The 23,008-nt window shown below is 36.9% G+C and overlaps 1 protein-coding gene across 10 annotated transcripts in view; it reads right to left on the bottom strand.

Moving 5' to 3' along the window:
* Nucleotides 1-23,008, bottom strand: part of STXBP5L (syntaxin binding protein 5L) — a 493,876-nt gene that overhangs the window by 216,020 nt on the left and 254,848 nt on the right. For all 10 annotated transcript variants that reach the window (XM_055260425.2, XM_055260427.2, XM_063630147.1 and 7 more), the window contains one exon: nt 5,572-5,650. In XM_055260425.2, the coding sequence (XP_055116400.2) occupies nt 5,572-5,650 (79 nt within the window). The remainder of the gene's footprint in view (nt 1-5,571; nt 5,651-23,008) is intronic.

Below are 23,008 nucleotides of genomic sequence, written 5' to 3'. Positions count from 1 at the left end.
CAGGAAATAAGAGATGCTGGAGAAGATGTAGAAAAAATAGGAATGCTTCTTTGAAAACTGGCACAAGACAGGGATGCCCTCTCTCACCACTCCTATTCAACATAGTGTTGGAAGTTCTGACCAGGGCAATCAGGCAGGAGAAAGAAATAAAGGGTTTTCAATTAGGAAAACAGGAAGTCAAACTGTCCCTGTTTGCAGATGACATGATTGTATATTTAGAAAACCCCATAGTCTCAGCCTCAAATCTCCTTAAGCTGATAAGCAACTTCAGCAAAGTCTCAGGATACAAAATCAATGTGCAAAAATCACAAGCATTCCTATACACCAATAACAGAGAACCAAATCATGAGTGAACTCCCATTCACAATTGCTACAAAGAGAATACAATACCTAGGAATCCAACTTACAAGGGATGTGAAGGACCTCTTCAAGGAGAACTTCAAACCACTGTTCAACGAAATAAAAGAGGACACAAACAAATGGAAGAACATTCCATGCTCATGGGTAGGAAGAATCAATATCATGAAAATGGCCATACCGCCCAATGTAATTTATAGATTCAATGCCATCCCCATCAAGCTACCAATGACTTTCTTCACAGAATTGAAAGAATCTACTTTAAAGTTCATATGGAACCAAAAAAGGACCCGCATTGCCAAGACAATCCTAAGCCAAAAGAACAAAGCTGGAGGCATCACGCTACCTGACTTCAAACTATACTACAAGGCTATAGTAACCAAACAGCATGGTACTGGTACCAAAACAGATATATAGACTAATGGAACAGACCAGAGCCCTCAGAAATAATACCATACATCTACAACCATCTGATCTTTGACAAACCTGAAAAAAAACAAGAAATGGGCAAAGGATTCCCTATTTAATAAATGATGCTGGGAAAACTGGCTAGCCATATGTAGAAAGTTGAAACTGGATCCCTTCCTTACATCTTATACAAAAATTAATTCAAGATGGATTAAAGACTTAAATGTTAGACTTAAAACCATAAAAACCCTAGAAGAAAACCTAGGCAATACCATTCAGGACATAGGCATGGGCAAGGACTTCATGTCTAAAACACCAAAAGCAATGGCAACAAAAGCCAAAATTGACAAATGGGATCTAATTAAACTAAAGAGCTTCTGCACAGCAAAAGAAACAACCATCAGAGTGAACAGGCAACCTACAGAATGGGAGAAAATTTTTGCAATCTACTCATCTGACAAAGGGCTAATATCCAGAATCTACAAAGAACTTAAACAAATTTACAAGAAAAAAACAAACAGCCCCATCAACAAGTGGGTGAAGGATATGAACAGACACTTCTCAAAAGAAGACATTTATGCAGCCAACAGACACATGAAAAAAATGCTCGTCATCACTAGCCATCAGAGAAATGCAAATCAAAACCACAATGAGATACCATCTCACACCAGTTAGAATGGCGATCATTAAAAAGTCAGGAAACAACAGGTACTGGAGAGGATGAATAGGAACACTTTTACACTGTTGGTGGGACTGTAAACTAGTTCAACCATTGTGGAAGTCAGTGTGATGAGTCCTCAAGGATCTAGAACCAGAAATACCATTTGACCCAGCCATCCCATTACTGGGTATATACCCAAAGGATTATAAATCATGCTGCTATAAAGACACATGCACATGTATGTTTATTGCGGCACTATTCACAATAGCAAAGACTTGGAACCAACCCAAATGTCCATCAATGATAGACTGGATTAAGAAAACATGGCACATATACACCATGGAATACTATGCAGCCATTAAAAAGGATGAGTTCATGTCCTTTGTAGGGACATGGATGAAGCTGGAAACCATCATTCTCAGCAAACTATCACAAGGACAAAAAACCAAACACTGCATGTTCTCACTCATAGAACATGAGAACACTTGGAAACTCATGAACGTTGTTCTCACTCATGAACAATGAGAACACTTGGAAATAGGAAGGGGAACATCACACACTGGGGCCTGTCATTGGGTGGAAGGAGAGGGGAGGGATAGCATTAGATAGCAACCCTAGAACTTAAAGTATAATAATAAAATAAAATAAATATAATAACAAAATAAAAGTTAAAAAATAAACATAGAAAAATAGGAATGCTTCTACAGTGTTGTTGGGAGTATAAATTAGTTCCACCATTGTGGAAGACTTTGTGGCGATTCTTCAAGGACCTAGAACCAGAAATACCATTTGACCAAGCAATCCCATTTCTGGGTATGTATCCAAAGGATTATAGATGATTCTACTATAAAGACACATGCATATGTATGTTTATTGCAGCACTATTCACTATAGCAAAGACTTGAAACCAACCCAAATGCCCACCAATGATAGACCGGATAATGAAAATGTAGCACATATACACCATGGAATGATACTGTGCAGCTATTAAAAAAGACAAGTTCATGTCCTTTGCAGGGACGTGGATGAAGCTGGAAACCATCATTCTCAGCAAACTAACACAGCAACAGAAAACCAAACACTGCATATTCTCACTCATAATTGGGAATCGAACAATGAGAACACATGGACATAGGGAGGGGAACATCACACATGGTGGCCTGTTGGGGGTTGTGGGGGTTGGGAGGCTAGGGGAGGGATAGCATTAGGAGAAATACCTAATGTAGATGACGGGTTGATGGGTACAGCAAACCACCATGGTACGTGTATAAGTATGTAATAAACCTGCGCATTTTGCACATGTATTCCAAAACTTAAAGTATAATAAACTATATATAAATATATATAATTATATATATTTCACATATATATGTGTGTGTGAAAAAAACCCACAAAATAATACCACAAGCTGCTAGGAATAGTTAATATACTGTCCTGCATCTTAATAATTCTTGAAGTACAATACCATATAAGAAATATTGTAAATAATGTTGAACCTGAAAACTCAAGCAAAGCTTAAACTATAAGTAATATTTTAAAAGGCAAAATATGTCATATATTTCATATTTCCATTAATAATGATTAAATTTGAAACTTTCTAATACTTTAGTTATAATGGTATAAAACAGTGGTCTTTTTTTGTTATTGGGTTTTTTTTTATTATTACACTTTAAGTTCTAGGGTACATGTGCACAACATGCAGGTTTGTTGCATATGTATACATGCTCCATGTTGGTGTGCTGCACCCATTAACTCATCATTTACATTAGATATATCTCCTAATGCTATCCTTCCCCAATCTCCCCACCCCACGACAGGCCCTGGTGTGTGATATTCCCTTTCCTGGGTCCAAGTGTTCTCATTGTTCAATTCCCACCTGTGAGTGAGAACATGTGGTGTTTGGTTTTCTGTCCTTGGGATAGTTTGCTGAGAATGATGGTTTCCAGCTTCATCCATGTCCCTACAAAGGACAGGAACTCATCAGTTTTTATGACTGCATAGTATTCCATGGTGTATATGTGCCACATTTTCTGAATCCAGTCTATCACTGATGGACATTTGGGTTGGTTCCAAGTCTTTACTATTGTGAATAGTGCCGCAATAAACATACGTGTGTGTGTGTGTCCTTATAGCAGCATGATTTATAATCCTTTGGGTATATACCCAGTAATGGGATGGCTGGGTCAAATGGTATTTCTAGTTCTAGATCCTTGAGGACTTGCCACACTGTCTTCCACAATGGTTGAACTAGTTTACAGTCCCACCAACAGCGCAAAAGTGTTCCTATTTCTCCACATCCTCTCCAGTACCAGTTGTTTCCTGACTTTTTAATGATTGCCATTCTAACTGGGGTGAGATGGTATCTTACTGTGGTTTTGATTTGCATTTCTCTGATGGCCAGTGATGATGAGCATTTTTTCATGTGTCTGTTGGCTGCATAAATGTCTTCTTTTGAGAAGTGTCTGTTCATATCCTTCACCCACTTTTTGATGGGGTTGTTTGATTTTTTCTTGTAAATTTGTTTAAGTTCTTTGTAGATTCTGGATATTAGCCCTTTGTCAGATGAGTAGGTTGCAAAAATTTTCTCCCATTCTGTAGGTTGCCTGTTCACTCTGATGGTAGTTTCTTTTGCTGTGCAGAAGCTCTTTAGTTTAATTAGATCCCATTTGTCAATTTTGGCTTTTGTTGCCTTTGCTTTTGGTGTTTTAGACATGAAGTCCTTGCCCATGCCTATGTCCTGAATGGTATCGCCTAGGTTTTCTTCTAGGATTTTTATGGTTTGAGGTCTAACATTTAAGTCTTTAATCCATCTTGAATTAATTTTTGTATAAAGTGTAAGGAAGGGATCCAGTCTCAGCTTTCTACATATGGCTAGACAGTTTTCCCAGCAACATTTATTAAATAGGGAATCCTTTCCCTATTTCTTGTTTTTGTCAGGTTTGTCAAATATCAGATGGTTGTAGATGTGTGGTGTTAATTCTGAGGGCTCTGTTCAAACAGTGGTCATTTTTATCAGTTAATGCATAGTAGGCTAAAAAAATATTTATATATAGATAAAATAACAGGTTAAAAATGAGCATAATTTTGTACTATTAAAATTTTAAAAGAGCAGTTATAAACAAACATTCAGTATACCTATGATACCAAGAAAACATTATAAAATGATCACATTATTAATATAAACTAGGATTATTTAATTTGAATTAAAATAAATTTAATGTTTAGGCAAGATTTATTATGGTAATTCTCAATGAGTGTATTGCCACTAATTATTATTCCCAAGTAAAAGGAACTTGTTGATGTATATAGGATATGGCTACTTTTGTTTTTTTTTGAGACAAAGTCTCACTCTGTTGCCCAGGCTGAAGTGTAGTGGTACCATCTTCACTCACTGCAACCTCCACCTCCTGGGCTCAAAGGATTCTTGTGCCTCAGCCTCCCAAGTAGCTGGGATTACAGGCACGTGCCACCATGCCCAGCTAATTTTTTGTGTGTTTCTAGTAGAGGCAGGGTTTTGCCATGTTGCCCAGGCTCGTCTCGATCTCCTGACCTCAGATGATCCACCCGCCTTAGCCTCCCAAATTGCTGGGGTTACAGGCGTGAGGCAAGGCACCCAGCCGGATATGGTTACTTTAAACACAAAATAATATTTTACTAAATATTGTTATTTTTGTATTTTTCGACACCTTAAAATTTAGTACTTTTTATTACATTAATATACATAACTTTATCTTTCGAACAAACTGTAATCTTCCGACTTCAGAATGTAAGATCTTAAAGTACAGACACTTGGTTATGTATTTAAGTCTTTCACATGCAATATTAATGGGCACATTGCTTCTGCTTAATAAATCCTGCTACTTGTAATATGCATGGCCAGAAGTCCTTTACTGTTAAAATTAAAGTGTATAATACTTGTCTAAATGTTCATTAAGAATCCTGAAATAATTAACACTTGTAATTTACAATTTTATAATAATCATCAGAGATATGTCTACAAGACAACAAGTCAATTGTGTTAATATGGAGGATTCAGTTGTATTTATAATTATGTAAAACTTTAAACAATATGTTAACATTAAAAATCATCGGCAATTTTTGGTCTCTGCTTCGTATCCCTCTTTCCCTAAAGAAAAAATGCATACCTGTTTTTGCAGGTCTTGTATTCTACTTTAAGAATTGGTTTACAAGATTCAGATTTTCTTCCTTCTCTTTGACTTTTTCCTAAAGAAAAAAAAGATTTAGTTGAATCTAATTTAAATTATATTCATCTGTTAAGAATTAAAAAATTTGACTAAAGGAATTTAAAGATAAAGGAATAATAATGTAATTATATGTTTGTCATCACAGGATAAACTTATATCTATGAATCCTAATATTTTTGTTGAATTTGTAAACAATCTTTAGAGTTGCAATAATTGTCTGCTATATAATTCATAAAATTACCTGTACAATTATATAACTTTTATCACTTTACATCCTTCACACATAAATCTAATTTCATGTGGAGTTATTTTAATTATTTAATTTTGAAGACAAAATAAGTTTAGAATTGAAGACCACACATGCATACTTATCTACATAATGAAATGTATTACTATTGCTATGGTTTGAATGTGTCCCCCAAAATTCATGTGTTGGAAACTTAATCCCCAATGCAACAGTATTGAGAATGAGACTTTTAAGAGGTGATTAGGACATGGGGGCTTTGCCCTCATGGATGAATTAATACAGTTATTGTGAGAGTGGTTTGGTTATCATGGGAGTGGTTTTCTGATGAAAGGATTAGCTCAGCCCCCTTCCCTCTCTTCCACATCCTTCAACATGTGATACCTTCCACCATGTTATAACACAGTAAGAAGTCCCTCATCAGATGTTGCCCCTCAATCTTGGACTTGCCAGCCTCCAGAATCATAAGCCAAATAAACCTCTATTGTTTATACATCACGTAGTGTGTAGTATTCTGTTACAGCAGCACGAAACAGACTAGGACAACAATGACAATCCATACTAAGATCAATATTTTATCTATAATACATGCAAACTCCTTCATGATTTTTAAAAATCATTTTAATGATGTATTCATTTTGCATAAAACAAAAATGATAATTTCTTATAGGGGATGGGTTATTCTGTTTAGACTCCGTAAGATTTTGAATAAAGGATCAAAAAGAGAAGGAAATAGAAGTGAAGCTACTTCTGTACATAACATGCTTATCTTCCTAGTTATCCTTTCAGTTTAATTCTATGTCTCATTTTGGTTAAATTGGCATGTGTTCTGAAATGCAATATTTCTTTTTTATTTTCAGTAAGTACCCTTATTTATTCTTGTATTACCACAGTTGTTTATCTAGTACATAGATATCTAGGTAATACATTGTTTATCTATTACATATCTATTACATAGAAGTTTACATGCATATAGCTTTAAGTTTTCAGATTAGCTTCAGAATAACATAAGCAAATCCAAACAGGATATCAAGATAGCTTTATTCAACTTGTTTAAAGGGCAAGGAATTAACAAAAAACAAATCAATATCTGCTGCTTGGCATGCTTTCTGAAATTGCCTTTTCTTTATTTTACCCTATGTTGACTAAAGAAGAAACAAATAATAAAAAATTGACCATAATCATTCACACTGTACAAAAATATACATATCTGTGCCATATGTAAGATAGAATTGCTGACATTATATTTAGATGTTGATGCCTTAGAAAGAGAAAACTTTTGCTCAGGGACTTGTCTGAACAATAGTCTTTTTTTTTTTCTTTGAGACAGAGTCTCGCTCTGTCACCCAGGCTGGAGTGCAGTGGTGCAATCTTGGCTCATTGCAACCTCCGCCTCCTGAATTCAAGTGATTCTCCTGCCTCAGCCTCCCAAGTAGCTGGAACTACAGGTGTGTGCCACCATGCTCAGCTAACTTTTTGTATTTTTAGTAGAGACAGAATTTCACAGTGTTAGCCAGGATGGTCTCAATCTTCTGACCTCGTGATCCACCTGTTCTCAGCCTCCCAAAGTGCTGGGATTACAGGCATGAGCCACCAAGCCCAGCGCTGAACAATAGTCTTAAGATTGAGAAATAGATGGTTGGAGATTACTGGCTTTGGTAATGACGTGGGAATAGAGAGAAATAAAAAAAGTGATACAGCCAGGGGAGAGATCCACTCCCCTTAGTTTATATGTCTTTTCCATCCAGCACTTCACTAAATTGTCAAACCATTAATTAAACAAAACAGTATATTTGCAGTTGTTTGTATATATTAAAGCATTTTTAATCAATGTACATCAGAGTCATCAATTGATTTCAGTGGGAAAGAATAATTATACAATTACTTGTTAAGTTAATGTTTTCCTTCAATTTCCAACTCTACCAATTTATTCTTAGGAGAGAATTTTTGTGCTTTGATTATATTTATTGACTGTCAGTAATTGAAACATGATTAAATGTCATGTTGTGTATAACAACATTATCAACAATTACATTTCTTACTATTCCTAACATTCAGAGTAGTGTACCAAGTGTTATGGTATTAAAAAACTAAATTCCAGAGGCTTAAAATTCACTGTATTAAAAAATAAGTAAAAATGACAATATGAAGTACTATAATGAAATGAGTGATAAGCATAAAGTGCTGTAGAGGTTGAGATTAAAACTGGTTTATTGACAGGCCAATTTGACTAGATTAAAAGATCTGTGAAGGGAAATAGGTGAAATAATGTTAATGAAGTACAAAATAGCCAATCAATGGCAATCTCTAAACTTATTTTCAGTATAAACAATGGAGAGTTAAGAGAAGCTTTCAAGTTAGGGAGTGACAAGTGTAAAGCAATGTTTCAAAAATATTAATGTGACTTCATTTAATAGAGCAATTTTGAGGGTGTAAGAGACTGATGCTAGAAGAACACAGAGATTATCGCAATAGCACAGAAAAAAACATAGAAAAAAGAATGAAGGAGTATGAACAATCTCAAAGAAATGTGGAATACCATTAATCACAAGAATATACATAATGGAAATAGAAGAAAAGGAAAGAAAGGAATACAAACATTTTTTAAAATAATGGTTGAAAACTTTCCTAAATTTGATGAAAAACATTATCCATGCTTTAAGAAGTTCAATAAACTCCAAGTAGGATAAAGAAATCTCTACTCAGACACATCCCAGTAAACATGCTTAAAAGAAAAAAAAAACACCTTGAAAGCAGTGTGTACAAAAGAACCCTATTAAGATTAACTGCTAACTTTTAGAAACAATGGAGGCTGAAAGGCAATGGAATGTGATACGACATATTTAACATAGTAGAAGAAAAAAAATCTGCCAACCAAGAGTCTTATGTTGAGCAAAACTCTTTCAAAAATAAAGATGAAATAAAGATAATTTCCAGATAAACAAAAACTGAGAGAATTTGTTGATAACAGAGCTATCTTACAAAAAATACTAAAAATAGACCTTCAGGCTGAAAGAAAGTGAGCCCAGCAAGTAACTTAAGTCTACACAAAGAACAGAGTACCAGTAAAGGTAACTAGGTAGATAATTACAATGGCATAATTGCATATTTATTCTCCAACCACCTCTTAACTGACTTAAAATCAATTATATAAAACAATGTGTATATAATTGTATTGTGAGATCTGTATATATATTTGAAAATAACAACAAAAAGGAGGTGGGTGAGACACAGCTATATTGGAATGAGGAGAAGATACCAGTTGGTAATTTGAATCTACAGCAACAAAGGAAGAAAACCAAAAATGATAAGCAAAAACGTCAATGTAACAGATTCTATGAATATATACTTGATCTACATTTTTGTCAACATCCTTAAAAGACATACAATTATATAAGATTTAATAATAATTTAAATCAAACAATGTATTATTGGATTTGCAGCACATATAGATATAACATGTATAACAAAAAATTGGACAAAAAAAGGAGAAGAGCCGAGCACAATGGCTGATGTCTGTAATCCCAGCAATTTGGGAGGCCAAGGTGGGTGGATCACCTGAAGTCAGGAGTTCGAGACCAGCTTGGCCAACATGGTGAAACCCCATCTCTACCAAAAATACAAAAATTAGCCAGGTGTGGTGGCACGTGCCTGTAATCCCAGCTACTTGGGAGGCTGAGGCACGAGAATCCCTTGAACCCAGGAGGGGGCCAATATCATCATTCTTAAAGAAAATAATTTTCAAATGAGAATTTCAGATCGAGCCAAGCTAAGCTTAATAAGCATATAAATAAAATGCTTTCCAGACAAGGCAAATAAATGTTGAGGGATATTGTCACCACCAGGCCTGCCTTACAAGAGCTCCTGAAGGAAGCACTAAACATGGAAAAAAAAAAAAACAGTATTGGCCACTGCAAAAACATACAAAAATATAAAGACCAATGACACTATGAAGAAACTGCGTCAACTAATGTACAAAATAACCAGCTAGCATCATAATGATAGGATCAAATTCACACATAACAATATTAACTTTTAATGTAAATGGGCTAAAGTCTCCAATTAAAGACAAGACAGGCAAATTGGATAAAGAATCAAGACCCATTGATGTGCTGCATCAGAAGACCCATCTCACATGTAAAGACACACTTAGGCTCAAAATAAAAAGATGGAGGAATATTTACCAAGCAAATGGAAAGCAAGAAAATAGCAGGGGTTGCAATCCTAGTCTCTGATAAAACAGACTTTAAACCAACAAAGATCAAAAAAGGAAAAGAAGGGCATTACATAATGGTAAAGGGATCAATGCAACAAGTAGAGCTAACTATCCTAAACATATATGAACCCAATACAGTAGCATCCACATACTGGGATATGAGCCAATATCCCACCCAGAATCATAAGACAAGTTCTTAGAGACCTACAGAGAGACTTGGGCTCCCGCATAGTAATAGTGGGAGAATTTCACACCCCACTATCAATATTAGACAGATCAACAAGACAGAAAATTAACAAGGATATTCAGGACTTGAACTCGGCCCTGGACCAAGAGGACCTAATAGACATCTGCAGAACTCTCCACCACAAATAAACAAAATATACATTCTTCTCAGTGCCACATAACACTTATTCTAAAATCGACCACATAATTGGAAACAAAACACTCCTCAGCAAATGCAAATGAATAGAAATAATAACAAACAGTCTTTCAGACCACAGTGCAATCAAATTAGAACTCAGGATTAAGAAACTCACTCAAAACCACACAACTAATGGAAATTGAATAACCTGCTCCTGAATGACTACTGGGTAAATAACAAAATTAAGGCAGAAATAAACAAGTTATTTGAAACCAATGAGAACAAAGAGAGAGACAATGAACCCAGAATATCTGGGACACAGCTAAAGCAGTGTTAAGAGCAGAATTTATAGCACTAAATGCCTACATCAGAAAGCAAGAAAGATAAAAAATCAACACACTAACATCACAATGAAAAAAACTAGAGAAGAAAGAGCAAACAAATTCAAAAGCTAGCAGAAGACAAGAAATAACTAAGATCAGAGTGGAACTGAAGGAGACAGAGACATGAAAAACCCTTCAAAAAATCAATGAATCCAGGACCTGGTTTTTTGAAAAGATTAACAAAATAGACTGCTAGCTAGACTAATGAAGAAGAAAAGAGAGAAGAAACAAATAGACACAATAAGAAATGATAAAGGGGATATCACCACTGATCCCACAGAAATACAAACTACCACCAGAGAATACTATTAGCACCTCTATGCAAATAAACTAGAAAATCTGGAAGAAATGGGTAAATTCCTGGACACATACACCCTCCCAAGACTAAAACAGGAAGAAGTTAAATCCTGGAATGTACCAATAACAAGCTCTGAAATTGAGGCAGTAATTAATAGCCTACCAAATAAAAAAGTCCAAGAACGGATGGATTCACAGCCAAATTCTACCAGAGGTACAAAGAAGAGCTGGAACCATTCCTTCTGAAACTATTCCAAAAAAAGAAAAAGAGGGACTCCTCCCTAACTCATTTTGTGAGGCCAGCATCATCCTGATACCAAAACCTGGCAGAGACACAACAAAAAAAGAAAATTTCAGGCCAATATCCCTGATGAACATCAATATGAAAATATTCAATAAAATACTGGCAGACCAAATCCAGCAGCACATCAAAAAGCTTACCCACCATGATCAAGTCGACTTCACCCCTGAGATGCAAGGCTAGTTCGACATACACAAGTCAATAAACATAATCCATCACATAAACAGAACGAATGACAAAATCCACATGATTATCTCAATAGATGCAGAAAAGGCCTTTGATCAAATTCAACATCGCTTCATGCTAAAAACTCTCAATAAACTAGGTATTGATAGAACATATGTAAAAATAATAAAAGCTATTTATGACAAACCCACAGCCAATATCATACTGAATGTGCAAAAGCTGGAAGCATTCCCTTTGAAAACTGGCACAAGACAAGGATGCGGTCTCTCACCACTCCTATTTAGCATAGTATTAGAAGTTCTGGCCAGGGCAATCAGGCAAGAGAAAGAAATGAAATGTATTCAGTTAGGAAAAGAGGAAGTCATATTGTCCCTGTTTGCAGATGACATGATTGTATATTTAGAAAACCCCATTGTCTCAGCCCAAAATCTCCTTAAGCTGATAAGCAACTTCGGCAGAGTCTCAAGATACAAAATCAGTGTGCAAAAATCACAAGCATTCCTATACATTGATAATAGACAAGTGGGGAAGGGATTCCCTATTTAATAAATGGTGCTGGGAAAACTGGCTAGCCATATGCAGAAAACAGAAACTGGACCTCCTCCTTACACCTTATACAAAAATTAGCTCAATAAGAATTAAAGACTTAAATGTAAGATCTAAACCCATAAAAATCCTAGAAGAAAACCTACGCAATACCATTCAGGACATAGGCATGGGCAAAGACTTCATGACTAAAACATCAAAAGCAATGGCAACAAAAGCCAAAATTGACATATGGGATCCAATCAAACTTATGAGCTTCTGCACAGCAAAAGAAACTATCATCAGAGTGATAGGCAACCTACAGAATGGGAGAAAATTTTTACAAGCTATCCATCTGACAAAGGTCTAATATCCAGCATCTACAAGGAACTTAAACAAATTTACAAGAAAAAAAACCCATCAAAAAGTGGGAGAAGGATATGAACAGATACTTCTCAAAAGACATTTATGCAGCTAAGAAAGATATGAAAAAAGGTTCATCATCGCTGGTCATTAGAGAAATGTAAATCAAAACCACAATGAGATACCATCTCATGCCAGTTAGAATGGCTATTAAAGAGTCAGGAAAGAACAGACGCTGGTGAGTCTGTGAAGAAATAGAAATGCTTTTACACTGTTGGTGGCAGTGTAAATTACTTCAATCAATGTGGAAGACAGGGTGGTGGTTCCTCAAGGATCTAGAACCAGAAACACCATTTGACCCAGCAATCCCACTCCTGGGTATATATCCAAAGGATTATAAATCATTCTACTATAAAGACACATGCATGCATATGTTTATTGCAGCACTATTCACAATAGCAAAAACTTGGAACCAACCCAAATGTCCATCAATGGACTGGATTAAGAAAATGCAGCACATATACACCATGGAATACTATGCAGCCATAAAATAGAATGAGTTATGTCCTTTGCCAGGACATAGATGAAGCTGGAAGCCATCATTCTCAGCAAATTTACACAGGAACAGAAAACCAAACTCTCACTCATAATTGGGAGTTGAACAATGAGAACACATGGACCCAGGGAGGGGAATATCAAATACTGGGGCATGCTGTGGGGTAGGGTGTAAGGGGAGGGAGAGTATTAAGACAAATACCTAATGCATGCAGGGCTTAAAACCTAGATGATGGGTTGACAGGTGCAGCAAACCACCATGGCACATGTATACCTATGTAACAAACCTACACATTCTGCCTATGTATCCCAGAACATAAAGTAAATAAATAAACAGAAATTAAATGTTTTAAAAATATTCATTTAATGTTAAAAAATCAGTAAAGGAGGAGTACAAGGAAAAAAGGCATGAACATATGGAAAATAAAAACTAAATTTACAGACATCAATCTAACAGTACCAACAATAACATTAAATGTGAATTGATTAAACATTTCAATCAAAAGGAAGATATAGTATGACTGCACAAAACAAGCAAATAGTATCCAACTATATGCTTTCTACAGGAGACATGCTTTAGATCAAAGATACAAAAAAGTTTAAAGCAAACCATAAAAAAGGACATAACATGGAAATAGCAGCTGTAAGAAATCTTCAGTGGCTGTAATAATATCTGACTGAATAACAAATGAAAGAAACCAAAAATACTTTGTGAAGAATGAAATGAAGATATAACACACTAAAAATAATAGTATGCAGCTTAAGCAATGCTGAGAGGAAAATTTATAGCCATAAGCAAGTATGTTTAAAAAAGGAAAAGAAAATAAAAGAAAAGGAAAGGAAAGAAAAAAAGGCTGAGCCCAGTGGGTTGCACCTGTAATCCCAACACTTTGGGAGGCTGGGGTGGAAAGACTGCTTGAGTCCAGGGTATTGAGACCAGACTGGACAACACAGGTAGACCCTGTCTCAATCAATCAATCAATCAATAATCCGGGCATGGTAGCAAAGGCCTGTAGTCCCAACTACTTGAAAGGCTGAGGTGGGAGGATCACTTGAGCCAGGAGGTTGAGGCTGCAGTGAGCCATGATCCATGATCATGCCACTGCACTCCTGCCTGCGTGACAGAATGAGACCCTGTCTCAAAAAAAGAAGAAAAGAAAAAAAAATCTCAAATCAATATCCTCACCATTCACATTAAAACATAGAAAAAAAAACTAAACTGAAAGCAAACAGAAGAAAGGAAATAAAGATTATAGCAGAAATCAATGAAGTATTAAAGAAAAAAATACAAAAATAATCTAAAAGTTGGTTCTTTGAACACAGATAAAAGGAAAGACCTCCGTTTTTATGGACTGGGAGAAAATATTCCTGGGTGCGGTGGCTCATGCCTGTAATCCCAGCACTTTGGGAGGCCGAGGCAGGTGGATGAACTGAGGTAAAAAGTTCGAGACCAGCCTGACCAACATGGTGAAATCCCATCTCTACTAAAAATACAAAAAAATTAGCCAGGCATAGTGGTGGGAGGCTGAGGCAGGAGAATTGCTTGAACCCGGGAGGCGGAGGTTGCGGTGAGCCAAGATTGCGCCACTGCACTCCAGTCTGGGTGAGAGAGTAAGACTGTCTTTAAAAAAAAAAAAGAATTGATATTGTTAAAATCCCCATGCTATCCAAACTGATCTATAGATTCAATGAAATCCCTATGAAAATACCAAGGAAATACTTTACAGAAATAGAAAAAAAAAAATCCTAAAATTCACATGGAACCACAAAAGACCCCAAATAGCCAAAGTAATATTGAACAAGAATAACAATGCTGGAGGCATCCCACTTTCTGATTTCAAAATATATTACAAAGTTAAGTGGGATTGAATCAAACTAAAAAGCATCTGCAGAGCAAAGAAAACAAGCAATAGAGTGACAAATGTGTCCCGGGGGGCAGGGCCAGGGCTTGGATCCTACTGTGTGCCCAGTCTCCTTCTCTTCCCTGCGGATTCCACCATTCTCCCATCCTAATGGCATCGTTAGGGATTGGAAAGCAGGTATTGTTGGGAACCAGGGGATTTGAGCTGTAGTCCTGTCCCCACTGCTCACTGACTTCGTCCTTGGATGAGTCACTCAATCTATTAGTTTACTAAAGCAGAAAATGTGATATACACACACACACATACACACACACACTAATTCACTGAAATATTATTCAGCTTTTATAATAAAGTAAATCCTGACATTTATGACAACTTGGATGAACCTGGAGGATATTATGCTAGGTGAAACAATTCAGACACAGAAAGACAAATATTGCATTATCTCACATACACAAAAGTGGAAATATACTTAGAGAAAGTAGAATGGTGGTTGCGAGGGTGAAGCAGGGGAGGGGAAAAGGAAGACAATGACAATTATGTGTCGTGATGGACGTTAATTTATATAAAATATTGAGTTGTATACCTTAAATATATTCAATTTTTGTCTCTTATAATTCAATAAAGCTGAAAAAAAGTTGCCTCTTTGAAAAGGTCAAAACGATTGACAAAACATTAGCTAGGTTGACCAAGACAAGAAGAGAAACTAACATTATTATCATCAAGAGCGAAGGCCGGGCACGGTGGCTCACACCTGTAATCCCAGCACTTTGGGAAGCCGAGGTGGGCAGATCACGAGGTCAAGAGATCGAGACCATCCTGGCCAACACGATGAAATCCCATCTAAATTTAGTATAAAAAAATACAAAAATTAGCTGGGCATGGTGGCATGTGCCTGTAGTCCCAGCTACTCGGGAGGCCGAGGCTGAAGAATCGCTTGAACCTAGGAGGCAGAGGTTGCAGTGAGGGACCTGTTTCAGAGAATTAAAAAGATTGTAATGGAGTATTATGAATAACAATATTCCAACAAATCAGATAACCTGTACAAAATGGATGAATTCCTAGAAAAACACAAACTATCAAAACTGACGTTAGAAGATATGAATAGACATAACAAGTAATGAAATGAATTTGTAATTGGAAAAATCTCTCACAAAGAATAGCCCAGGCCCAGAGGACTTCACTGTTGAATTCTACCCAACATTTGAGGAATAATTAGTACCAATTTTTCACAAACCCTCCTAAAAAAACAGAAGAGGAGGAAACACTTTCCAACTCATTCTATGAGGCCACTTCTTACAGCAGTCTGTTATGTCCTCTAAATGTTAAACACAAAGTTACTTTTTTTTTTTTCAAGACAGGGAGGGCAGTGGCATGATCATAGCTTACTGCAGCCTGCAACTCCTGGGCTCAAGCAATCCTGGGCTCAAGCAATCCTAGTGCCTAGGCCTCAAAAAGCACCGATAAATGAATAAATAAAATATGATAAAATGGAATCTTATTCACCAATAAAAAGGAATAAAGTACTCGTACGACATGAATGAATCTTGAAAGAATTTCGTTAAGAGAAAAAAGCCAGTGACAACATGCCAAATATTTTATGGCTTTATTGCTTTGAAATGGCTATAACAGACAAATTCATACACACAGAGACTAAAGTAGTTATTGCCTAGGGTTGCAAGGTTTGGAGAGAAAGGGGAGTAGCTGGTAATAGGTACGAGGTTTCTTTTTAGAGTAATGAAAATATCGTAACATTGATTTGGTGATGGTTACAAACCTCACTGAATATACTCAAAATCATTGAATCATATACTTTAAATTGGTAAATTGTAGGATACGTCATTTTATTTCAATAAAACATTTACTAAAACAAGTATCTAAAATTTCTTCTTATTATCATTATATGTTAACTTCTAGGGTACATGTGCACAATGTGCAAGTTTGTTACAAAGGTATACATGTGCCATGTTGGTTTGGTGCACCCATTAACTTAACATTTACATTAGGTATTTCTCCTAATGCTATCCCTCCCCCTGACCCCTACCCCATGACAGGCCCCCATGTGTGATGTTCCCTGCCCTGTGTCGTGTTCTCATTGTTCAATTCCCACCTATGAGTGAGAATATATGGTGTTTGATTTTCTGTCCTTGTGATAGTTTGCTGAGAATGATGGTTTCCAGCTTCATCCACGTCCCTGCAAAGGAAAATGAACTTATCCTCTTTTATGGCTACATAGTATTCCATGGTGTATATGTGCCACATTTTCTAAATCCAGTCTATCATTGATGGACATTTGGGTTGGTTCCAAGTTTTTGCTATTGTGAGTAGCGCTGCAATAAACATACATGTACGTGTTTCTTTATATTAGCATGATTTATAGTCCTTTGGGTATATACCCAGTAATGGGATGGCTGGGTAAAATGGGATTTCTAGTTCTAGATCCATGAGGAATCGCCACACTGTCTTCCACAATGGTTGAACTAATATAAACTCCCACTAACAGTGTAAAAGCATTCCTATTTCTCCACATCCTCTCCAGCACCTGTTATTTCCTGACTTTTTACTGATCGCCATTCTAACTGGTGTGAGATGATATCTCACTGTGGTTTTGATTTGCATTTCTCTGATGGCCAGTGATGATGAGCATTTTTTCATGTGTCTGTTGGCTGCATAGGTGTCTTCTTTTGAGAAGTGTCTGTTCATATCCTTTCCCCACTTTTTGATGGGGTGCTTTTTTTTTTCTTGTAAATTTGTTTAAGTTCTTTGTAGATTCTGGATATTAGCCCTTTGACAGAAAGGTAGATTACAAAAATTTTCTCCCATTCTGTAGGTTGCCTATACACTATGATGGCAGTTTCTTTTGCTGTGTAGAAGCCCTTTAGTTTAATTAGATCCCATTTGTCAATTTTGCCTTTTGTTGCCATTGCTTTTGGTGTTTCAGTCATGAAGTCCTTGCCCATGCCTATGTCCTGAATGGTATTGCCTAGGTTTTCTTCTAGGGTTTTTATGGTTTTAGGTCTAACATTTAAGTCTTTAATCCATCTTGAATTAATTTTTGTATAAAGTGTAAGGAAGGGATCCAGTTTCAGCTTTCTACAGATGGCTAGCCAGTTTTCCCAGCACCATTTATTAAACAAGGAATCTTTTCCCCATTGCTTGTTTTTGTCAGGTTTGTTGAAGATTAGATAGTTGTAGATGTGTGGTGTTATTTCTGAGGCCTCTGTTCTGTTCCATTGGTCTATCTCTCTGTTTTGGTACCAGTACCATGCTGTTTTGGTTACTGTAGCTTTGTAGTATAGTCTGAAGTCAGGTAGCATGATGCCTCCAGCATTGTTCTTTTGGCTTTGGGTTGTCTTGGTAATGTGGGCTCTCTTTTGGTTCCATATGAACTTTAAAGTAGTTTTTTCCAATTCTGTGAAGAAAGTCATTGGTAGCTCAATGGAGATGGCACTGAATCTATAAATTACCTTGGTCAGTATGGCCATTTTGACGATATTGATTCTTCCTATCCAGGAGCATGGAATGTTCTTCCATTTGTTTGTGTCCCCTTTTATTTCCTAGACCAGTGGTTTGTAGTTCTCCTTGAAGAGGTCCTTCACATCACTTGTAAGTTGGATTCCTAGGTATTTTATTCTCTTTGTAGCAATTGTGAATGGGAGTTCACTAATGATTTGGCTGTCTGTCTGTTATTGGTGTATAAGAATGCTGGTGATTTTTGCACATTGATTTTGAATCCTGAGACTTTGCTGAAGTTGCTTATCAGCTTTTTTTTTTTTTATTATACTTTCAGTTCTAGGGTACATGTGCACAATGTGCAGGTTTGTTATATATGTATACATGTGCCATGTTGGTGTGCTGCCCCCATTAACTCATCATTTACATTAGGTATATCTCCTAATGCTATCCCTCCCCCCCGCCCCCCACCCCACGACAGGCCCCTGTGTGTGATGTTTCCCACCCTCTGTCCAAGTGTTCTCATTGTTCAATTCCCACCTATGAGTGAGAACATCCTGTGTTTAGTTTTCTGTCTTTGCAATAGTTTGCTGAGAATGATGGTTTCCAGTTTCATCCACATCCCTACAAAGGACATGAACTCATCCTTTTTTTATGGCTGCGTAGTATTCCATGGTGTATATGTGCTACATTTTCTTAATCCAGTCTATCATTGATGGTTATTTTGGTTCGTTCCAAGTCTTTGCTATTGTGAATAGTGCCTCAAAAAACATACATGTGCATGTGTCTTTATAGCAGCATGATTTTTAATCCTTTGGGTATATGTCCAGTAAATGGGATGGCTGGGTCAAATGGTATTTCTAGTTCTAGATCCTTGAGGAATCGCCACACTCTCTTCCACAACGGTTGAACTAGTTTACACTCCCACTAACAGTGTAAAAGCATTTCTACTTCTACACATCCTCTCCAGCACCTGTTGTTTCCTGACTTTTTAATGATCACCATTGTAACTGGTGTGAGATTATATCGCATTGTGGTCTTGATTTTCATTTCTCTGATGGCCAGTGATGATGAGCATTTTTTCATGTGTCTGTTGGCTGCATAAATGTCTTCTTTTGAGAAGTGTCTGTTCATATCCTTCACCCAGTTTTTGATGGGGTTGTTTGAGTTTTTCTTGTAAATTTGTTGAAGTTCTTTGTAGATTCTGGATATTAGCCCTTTGACAGACAGGTAGAGCACCTCCGACTCATAAAGCAAGTCCTTAGAGACCTACATGGAGACTTAGACTCCCACACAATAATAATGGGAGACTTCAACACCCCACTGTCAACATTAGAAGATCAAAAAAACAGAAAGTTAACAAGGATATACAGGAATGAAACTCAGCTCTGCATCAAGTGGACCTAATAGACATCTACAGAACTCTTCACCCCAAATCAACAGAATATACACTCTTCTTAACACCACATCACACTTATTCCAAAATTGACCACATAGTTGGAAGTAAAGCACTCCTCAGCAAATGTAGAAGAATGGGAATCACAACAAACTGTCTCTCAGAACACAGTGCAATCAAACTAGAACTCAGGATTAAGAAACTCACTCAAAACCATTCAACTACATGGAAACTGAACAACCTGCTCCTGAATGACTACTGGGTAATTAACAAAATGAAGGCAGAAATAAAGAAAACCTAGGCAAAACCATTCAGGACATAGGCGTGGGCAAGGACTTCATGTCTAAAACATCAAAAGCAATGGCAACAAAAGCCAAAATTGACAAATGGGATCTAATTAAACTAAAGAGCTTCTGCACAGCAAAGGAAACTACCATCAGAGTGAACAGGCAACCTACAGAATGGGAGAACATTTTTGCAACCTACTCATCTGACAAAGGGCTAATATTCAGAATCTACAATGAACTCAAACAAATTTACAGGAAAGAAACAAACAATCCCATCAAAAAGTGGGCAAAGGACATGAACAGACACTTCTCAAAAGAAGACATTTATGCAGCCAAAAAACACATGAAGAAATGCTCATCATCACTGGCCATCAGAGAAATGCAAATCAAAACCACAATGAGATACCATCTCACACCAGTTAGAATGGCAATCATTAAAAAATCAGGAAACAACAGGTGCTGGAGAGGATGTGGAGAAATAGGAACACTTTTACACTGTTGGTGGGACTGTAAACTAGTTCAACCATTGTGGAAGTCAGTGTGGCGATTCTTCAGGGATCTAGAACTAGAAATACCATTTGACCCAGCCATCCCATTACTGGGTATATACCCAAAGGACTGTAAATCATGCTGCTATAAAGACACATGCACACGTATGTTTATTGCGGCACTATTCACAATAGCAAAGACTTGGAACCAACCCAAATGTCCAACAACGATAGACTGGATTAAGAAAATGTGGCACACATACACCATGGAATACTATGCAGCCATAAAAAATGATGAGTTCATGTCCTTTGTAGGGACATGGATGAAACTGGAAAACATCATTCTCAGTAAACTACTGCAAGGACAAAAAACCAAACACCACATGTTCTCACTCATAGCTGGGAACTGAACAATGAGAACTCGTAGACACAGGAAGGGGAACATCACACTCCGAGGACTGTTGTGTGGTGGGGGGAGGGGGGAGGGACAGCATTAGGAGATATACCTAACGCTAAATGACGAGTTAATGGGTGCAGGAAATCAACATGGCACATGGATACATATGTAACAAACCTGCACATTGTGCACATGTACCCTAAAACCTAAAGTATAATTAAAAAAAAAAGAAAGATGTTCTTTAAAACCAATGAGAACAAAGACACAACATACCAGAATCTCTGGGACACATTTAAAGCAGTGTGTAGAGGGAAATTTATAGCACTAAATGCCCACAAGAGAAAGTAGGAAAGATCTAAAATCAACACCCTGACATCACAAATAAAAGAACTAGAGAAGCAAGAGCAAAGACATGGAAAAGCTAGCAGAAGGCAAGAAATAACTAACATCAGAGCAGAACTGAAGGAGACAGAGAAACAAAAATCCCTTCAAAAAAATCAATGAATCCAGGAGCTGGTTTTTTTGAAAAGATCAACAAAATTGATAGACAGCTAGCAAGACTACTAAAGAAGAAAAGAGAGAAGAATCAAATAGATGCAATAAAAAATGATAAAGGGGATATCACCACCGAACCCACAGAAATACAAACTACCATCAGACAAACTATAAAACACCTCTATGCAAATAAACTAGAAAATCTAGAAGAAATGGATAAATTCCTGGACACATTCACCCTCCAAAGACTAAACCAGGAAGAAGTTGAATATCTGAATAGACCACTAATTTCAGGTTCTGAAATTGAGGCAATAATTAATAGCCTACCAACCAAAAAAAAGTCCAGGACCAGACGGATTCACGGCCGAATTCTACTAGAGGTGCAAAGAGGAGCTGGTACTATTCCTTCTGAAACTATTCCAATCAATAAAAAAAGAAGGAATCCTCCCTAATTCATTTTATGAGGCCAACATCATCCTGATGCCAAATCCTGGCAGAGACACAACAAAAAAAGAATTTTAGGCCAATACTCCTGAGGAACATTGATGTGAAAATCCTCAATAAAATACTGGCAAACTGAATCCAGCAGCACATCAAAAAGTTTATCCACCATGATCAAGTTGACTTCATCCCTGGGATGCAAGGCTGGTTCAACATACACAAATCAATAAATGTAATCCATCACATAAACAGAACCAAAGGAAAAAATCACATGATTATCTCAATAGATGCAGAAAAGGCCTTAGACAAAATCAACAGCACTTCATGCTAAAAACTCTCAAAAAACTAGGTATCAGTGGGACATATCTCAAAACAATAAGAACTACTTATGACAAACCCACAGCCAGTATCATACCGAATGGGCAAAAAGTGGAAGTATTCCCTTTGAAAACTGGCACAAGATAGGCATGCCCTCTCTCACCACTCCTATTCAACGTACCATTGGAAGTTCTGGTCAGGGCAATCAGGCAAGAGAAAGAAATAAAGGGTTTTCAATTAGGAAAAGAGGAAGTCAAATTGACCCTGTATGCAGATGACATGATTGTATATTTAGAAAACCCCATTGTCTCAACCCAAAATCTCTTTAAGCTGATAAGCAACTTCAGCAAAGTCTCAGGATACAAAACCAATGTGCAAAAATCACAAGCATTCCTATACACCAATAACAAACAGAGAGCCAAATCATGAGTGAACTCCCATTCACAATTGCTTCAAAGTGAATAAAATACCTAGGAATGCAACTTACAGGGGATGTGAAGGACTTCTTCAAGGAGGACTACAAACCACTGCTCAAAGAAATAAAAGAGGACACAAACAAATGGAAGAACATTCCATGCTCATGGATAGGAAGAATCAATATTGTGAAAATCAATGCCATCCCCGTCAAGCTACCAATGACTTTCTTCACAGAATTGGAAAAAACTACTTTAAAGTTCATATGGAACCAAAAAAGAGCCCACATTACCAAGACAACCCAAAGCCAAAAGAACAATGCTGGAGGCATCATGCTACCTGACTTCAGACTATACTACAAAGCTACAGTAACCAAAAAAGCATGGTACTGG

The sequence above is a fragment of the Symphalangus syndactylus genome, chromosome 21 (genome assembly GCF_028878055.3).
Source record: "Symphalangus syndactylus isolate Jambi chromosome 21, NHGRI_mSymSyn1-v2.1_pri, whole genome shotgun sequence".
NCBI lineage: Eukaryota > Metazoa > Chordata > Mammalia > Primates > Hylobatidae > Symphalangus > Symphalangus syndactylus.
The sequence above is the reverse complement of the archived record's forward strand: the minus strand, read 5'-3'. Positions and strand labels throughout refer to the sequence as shown.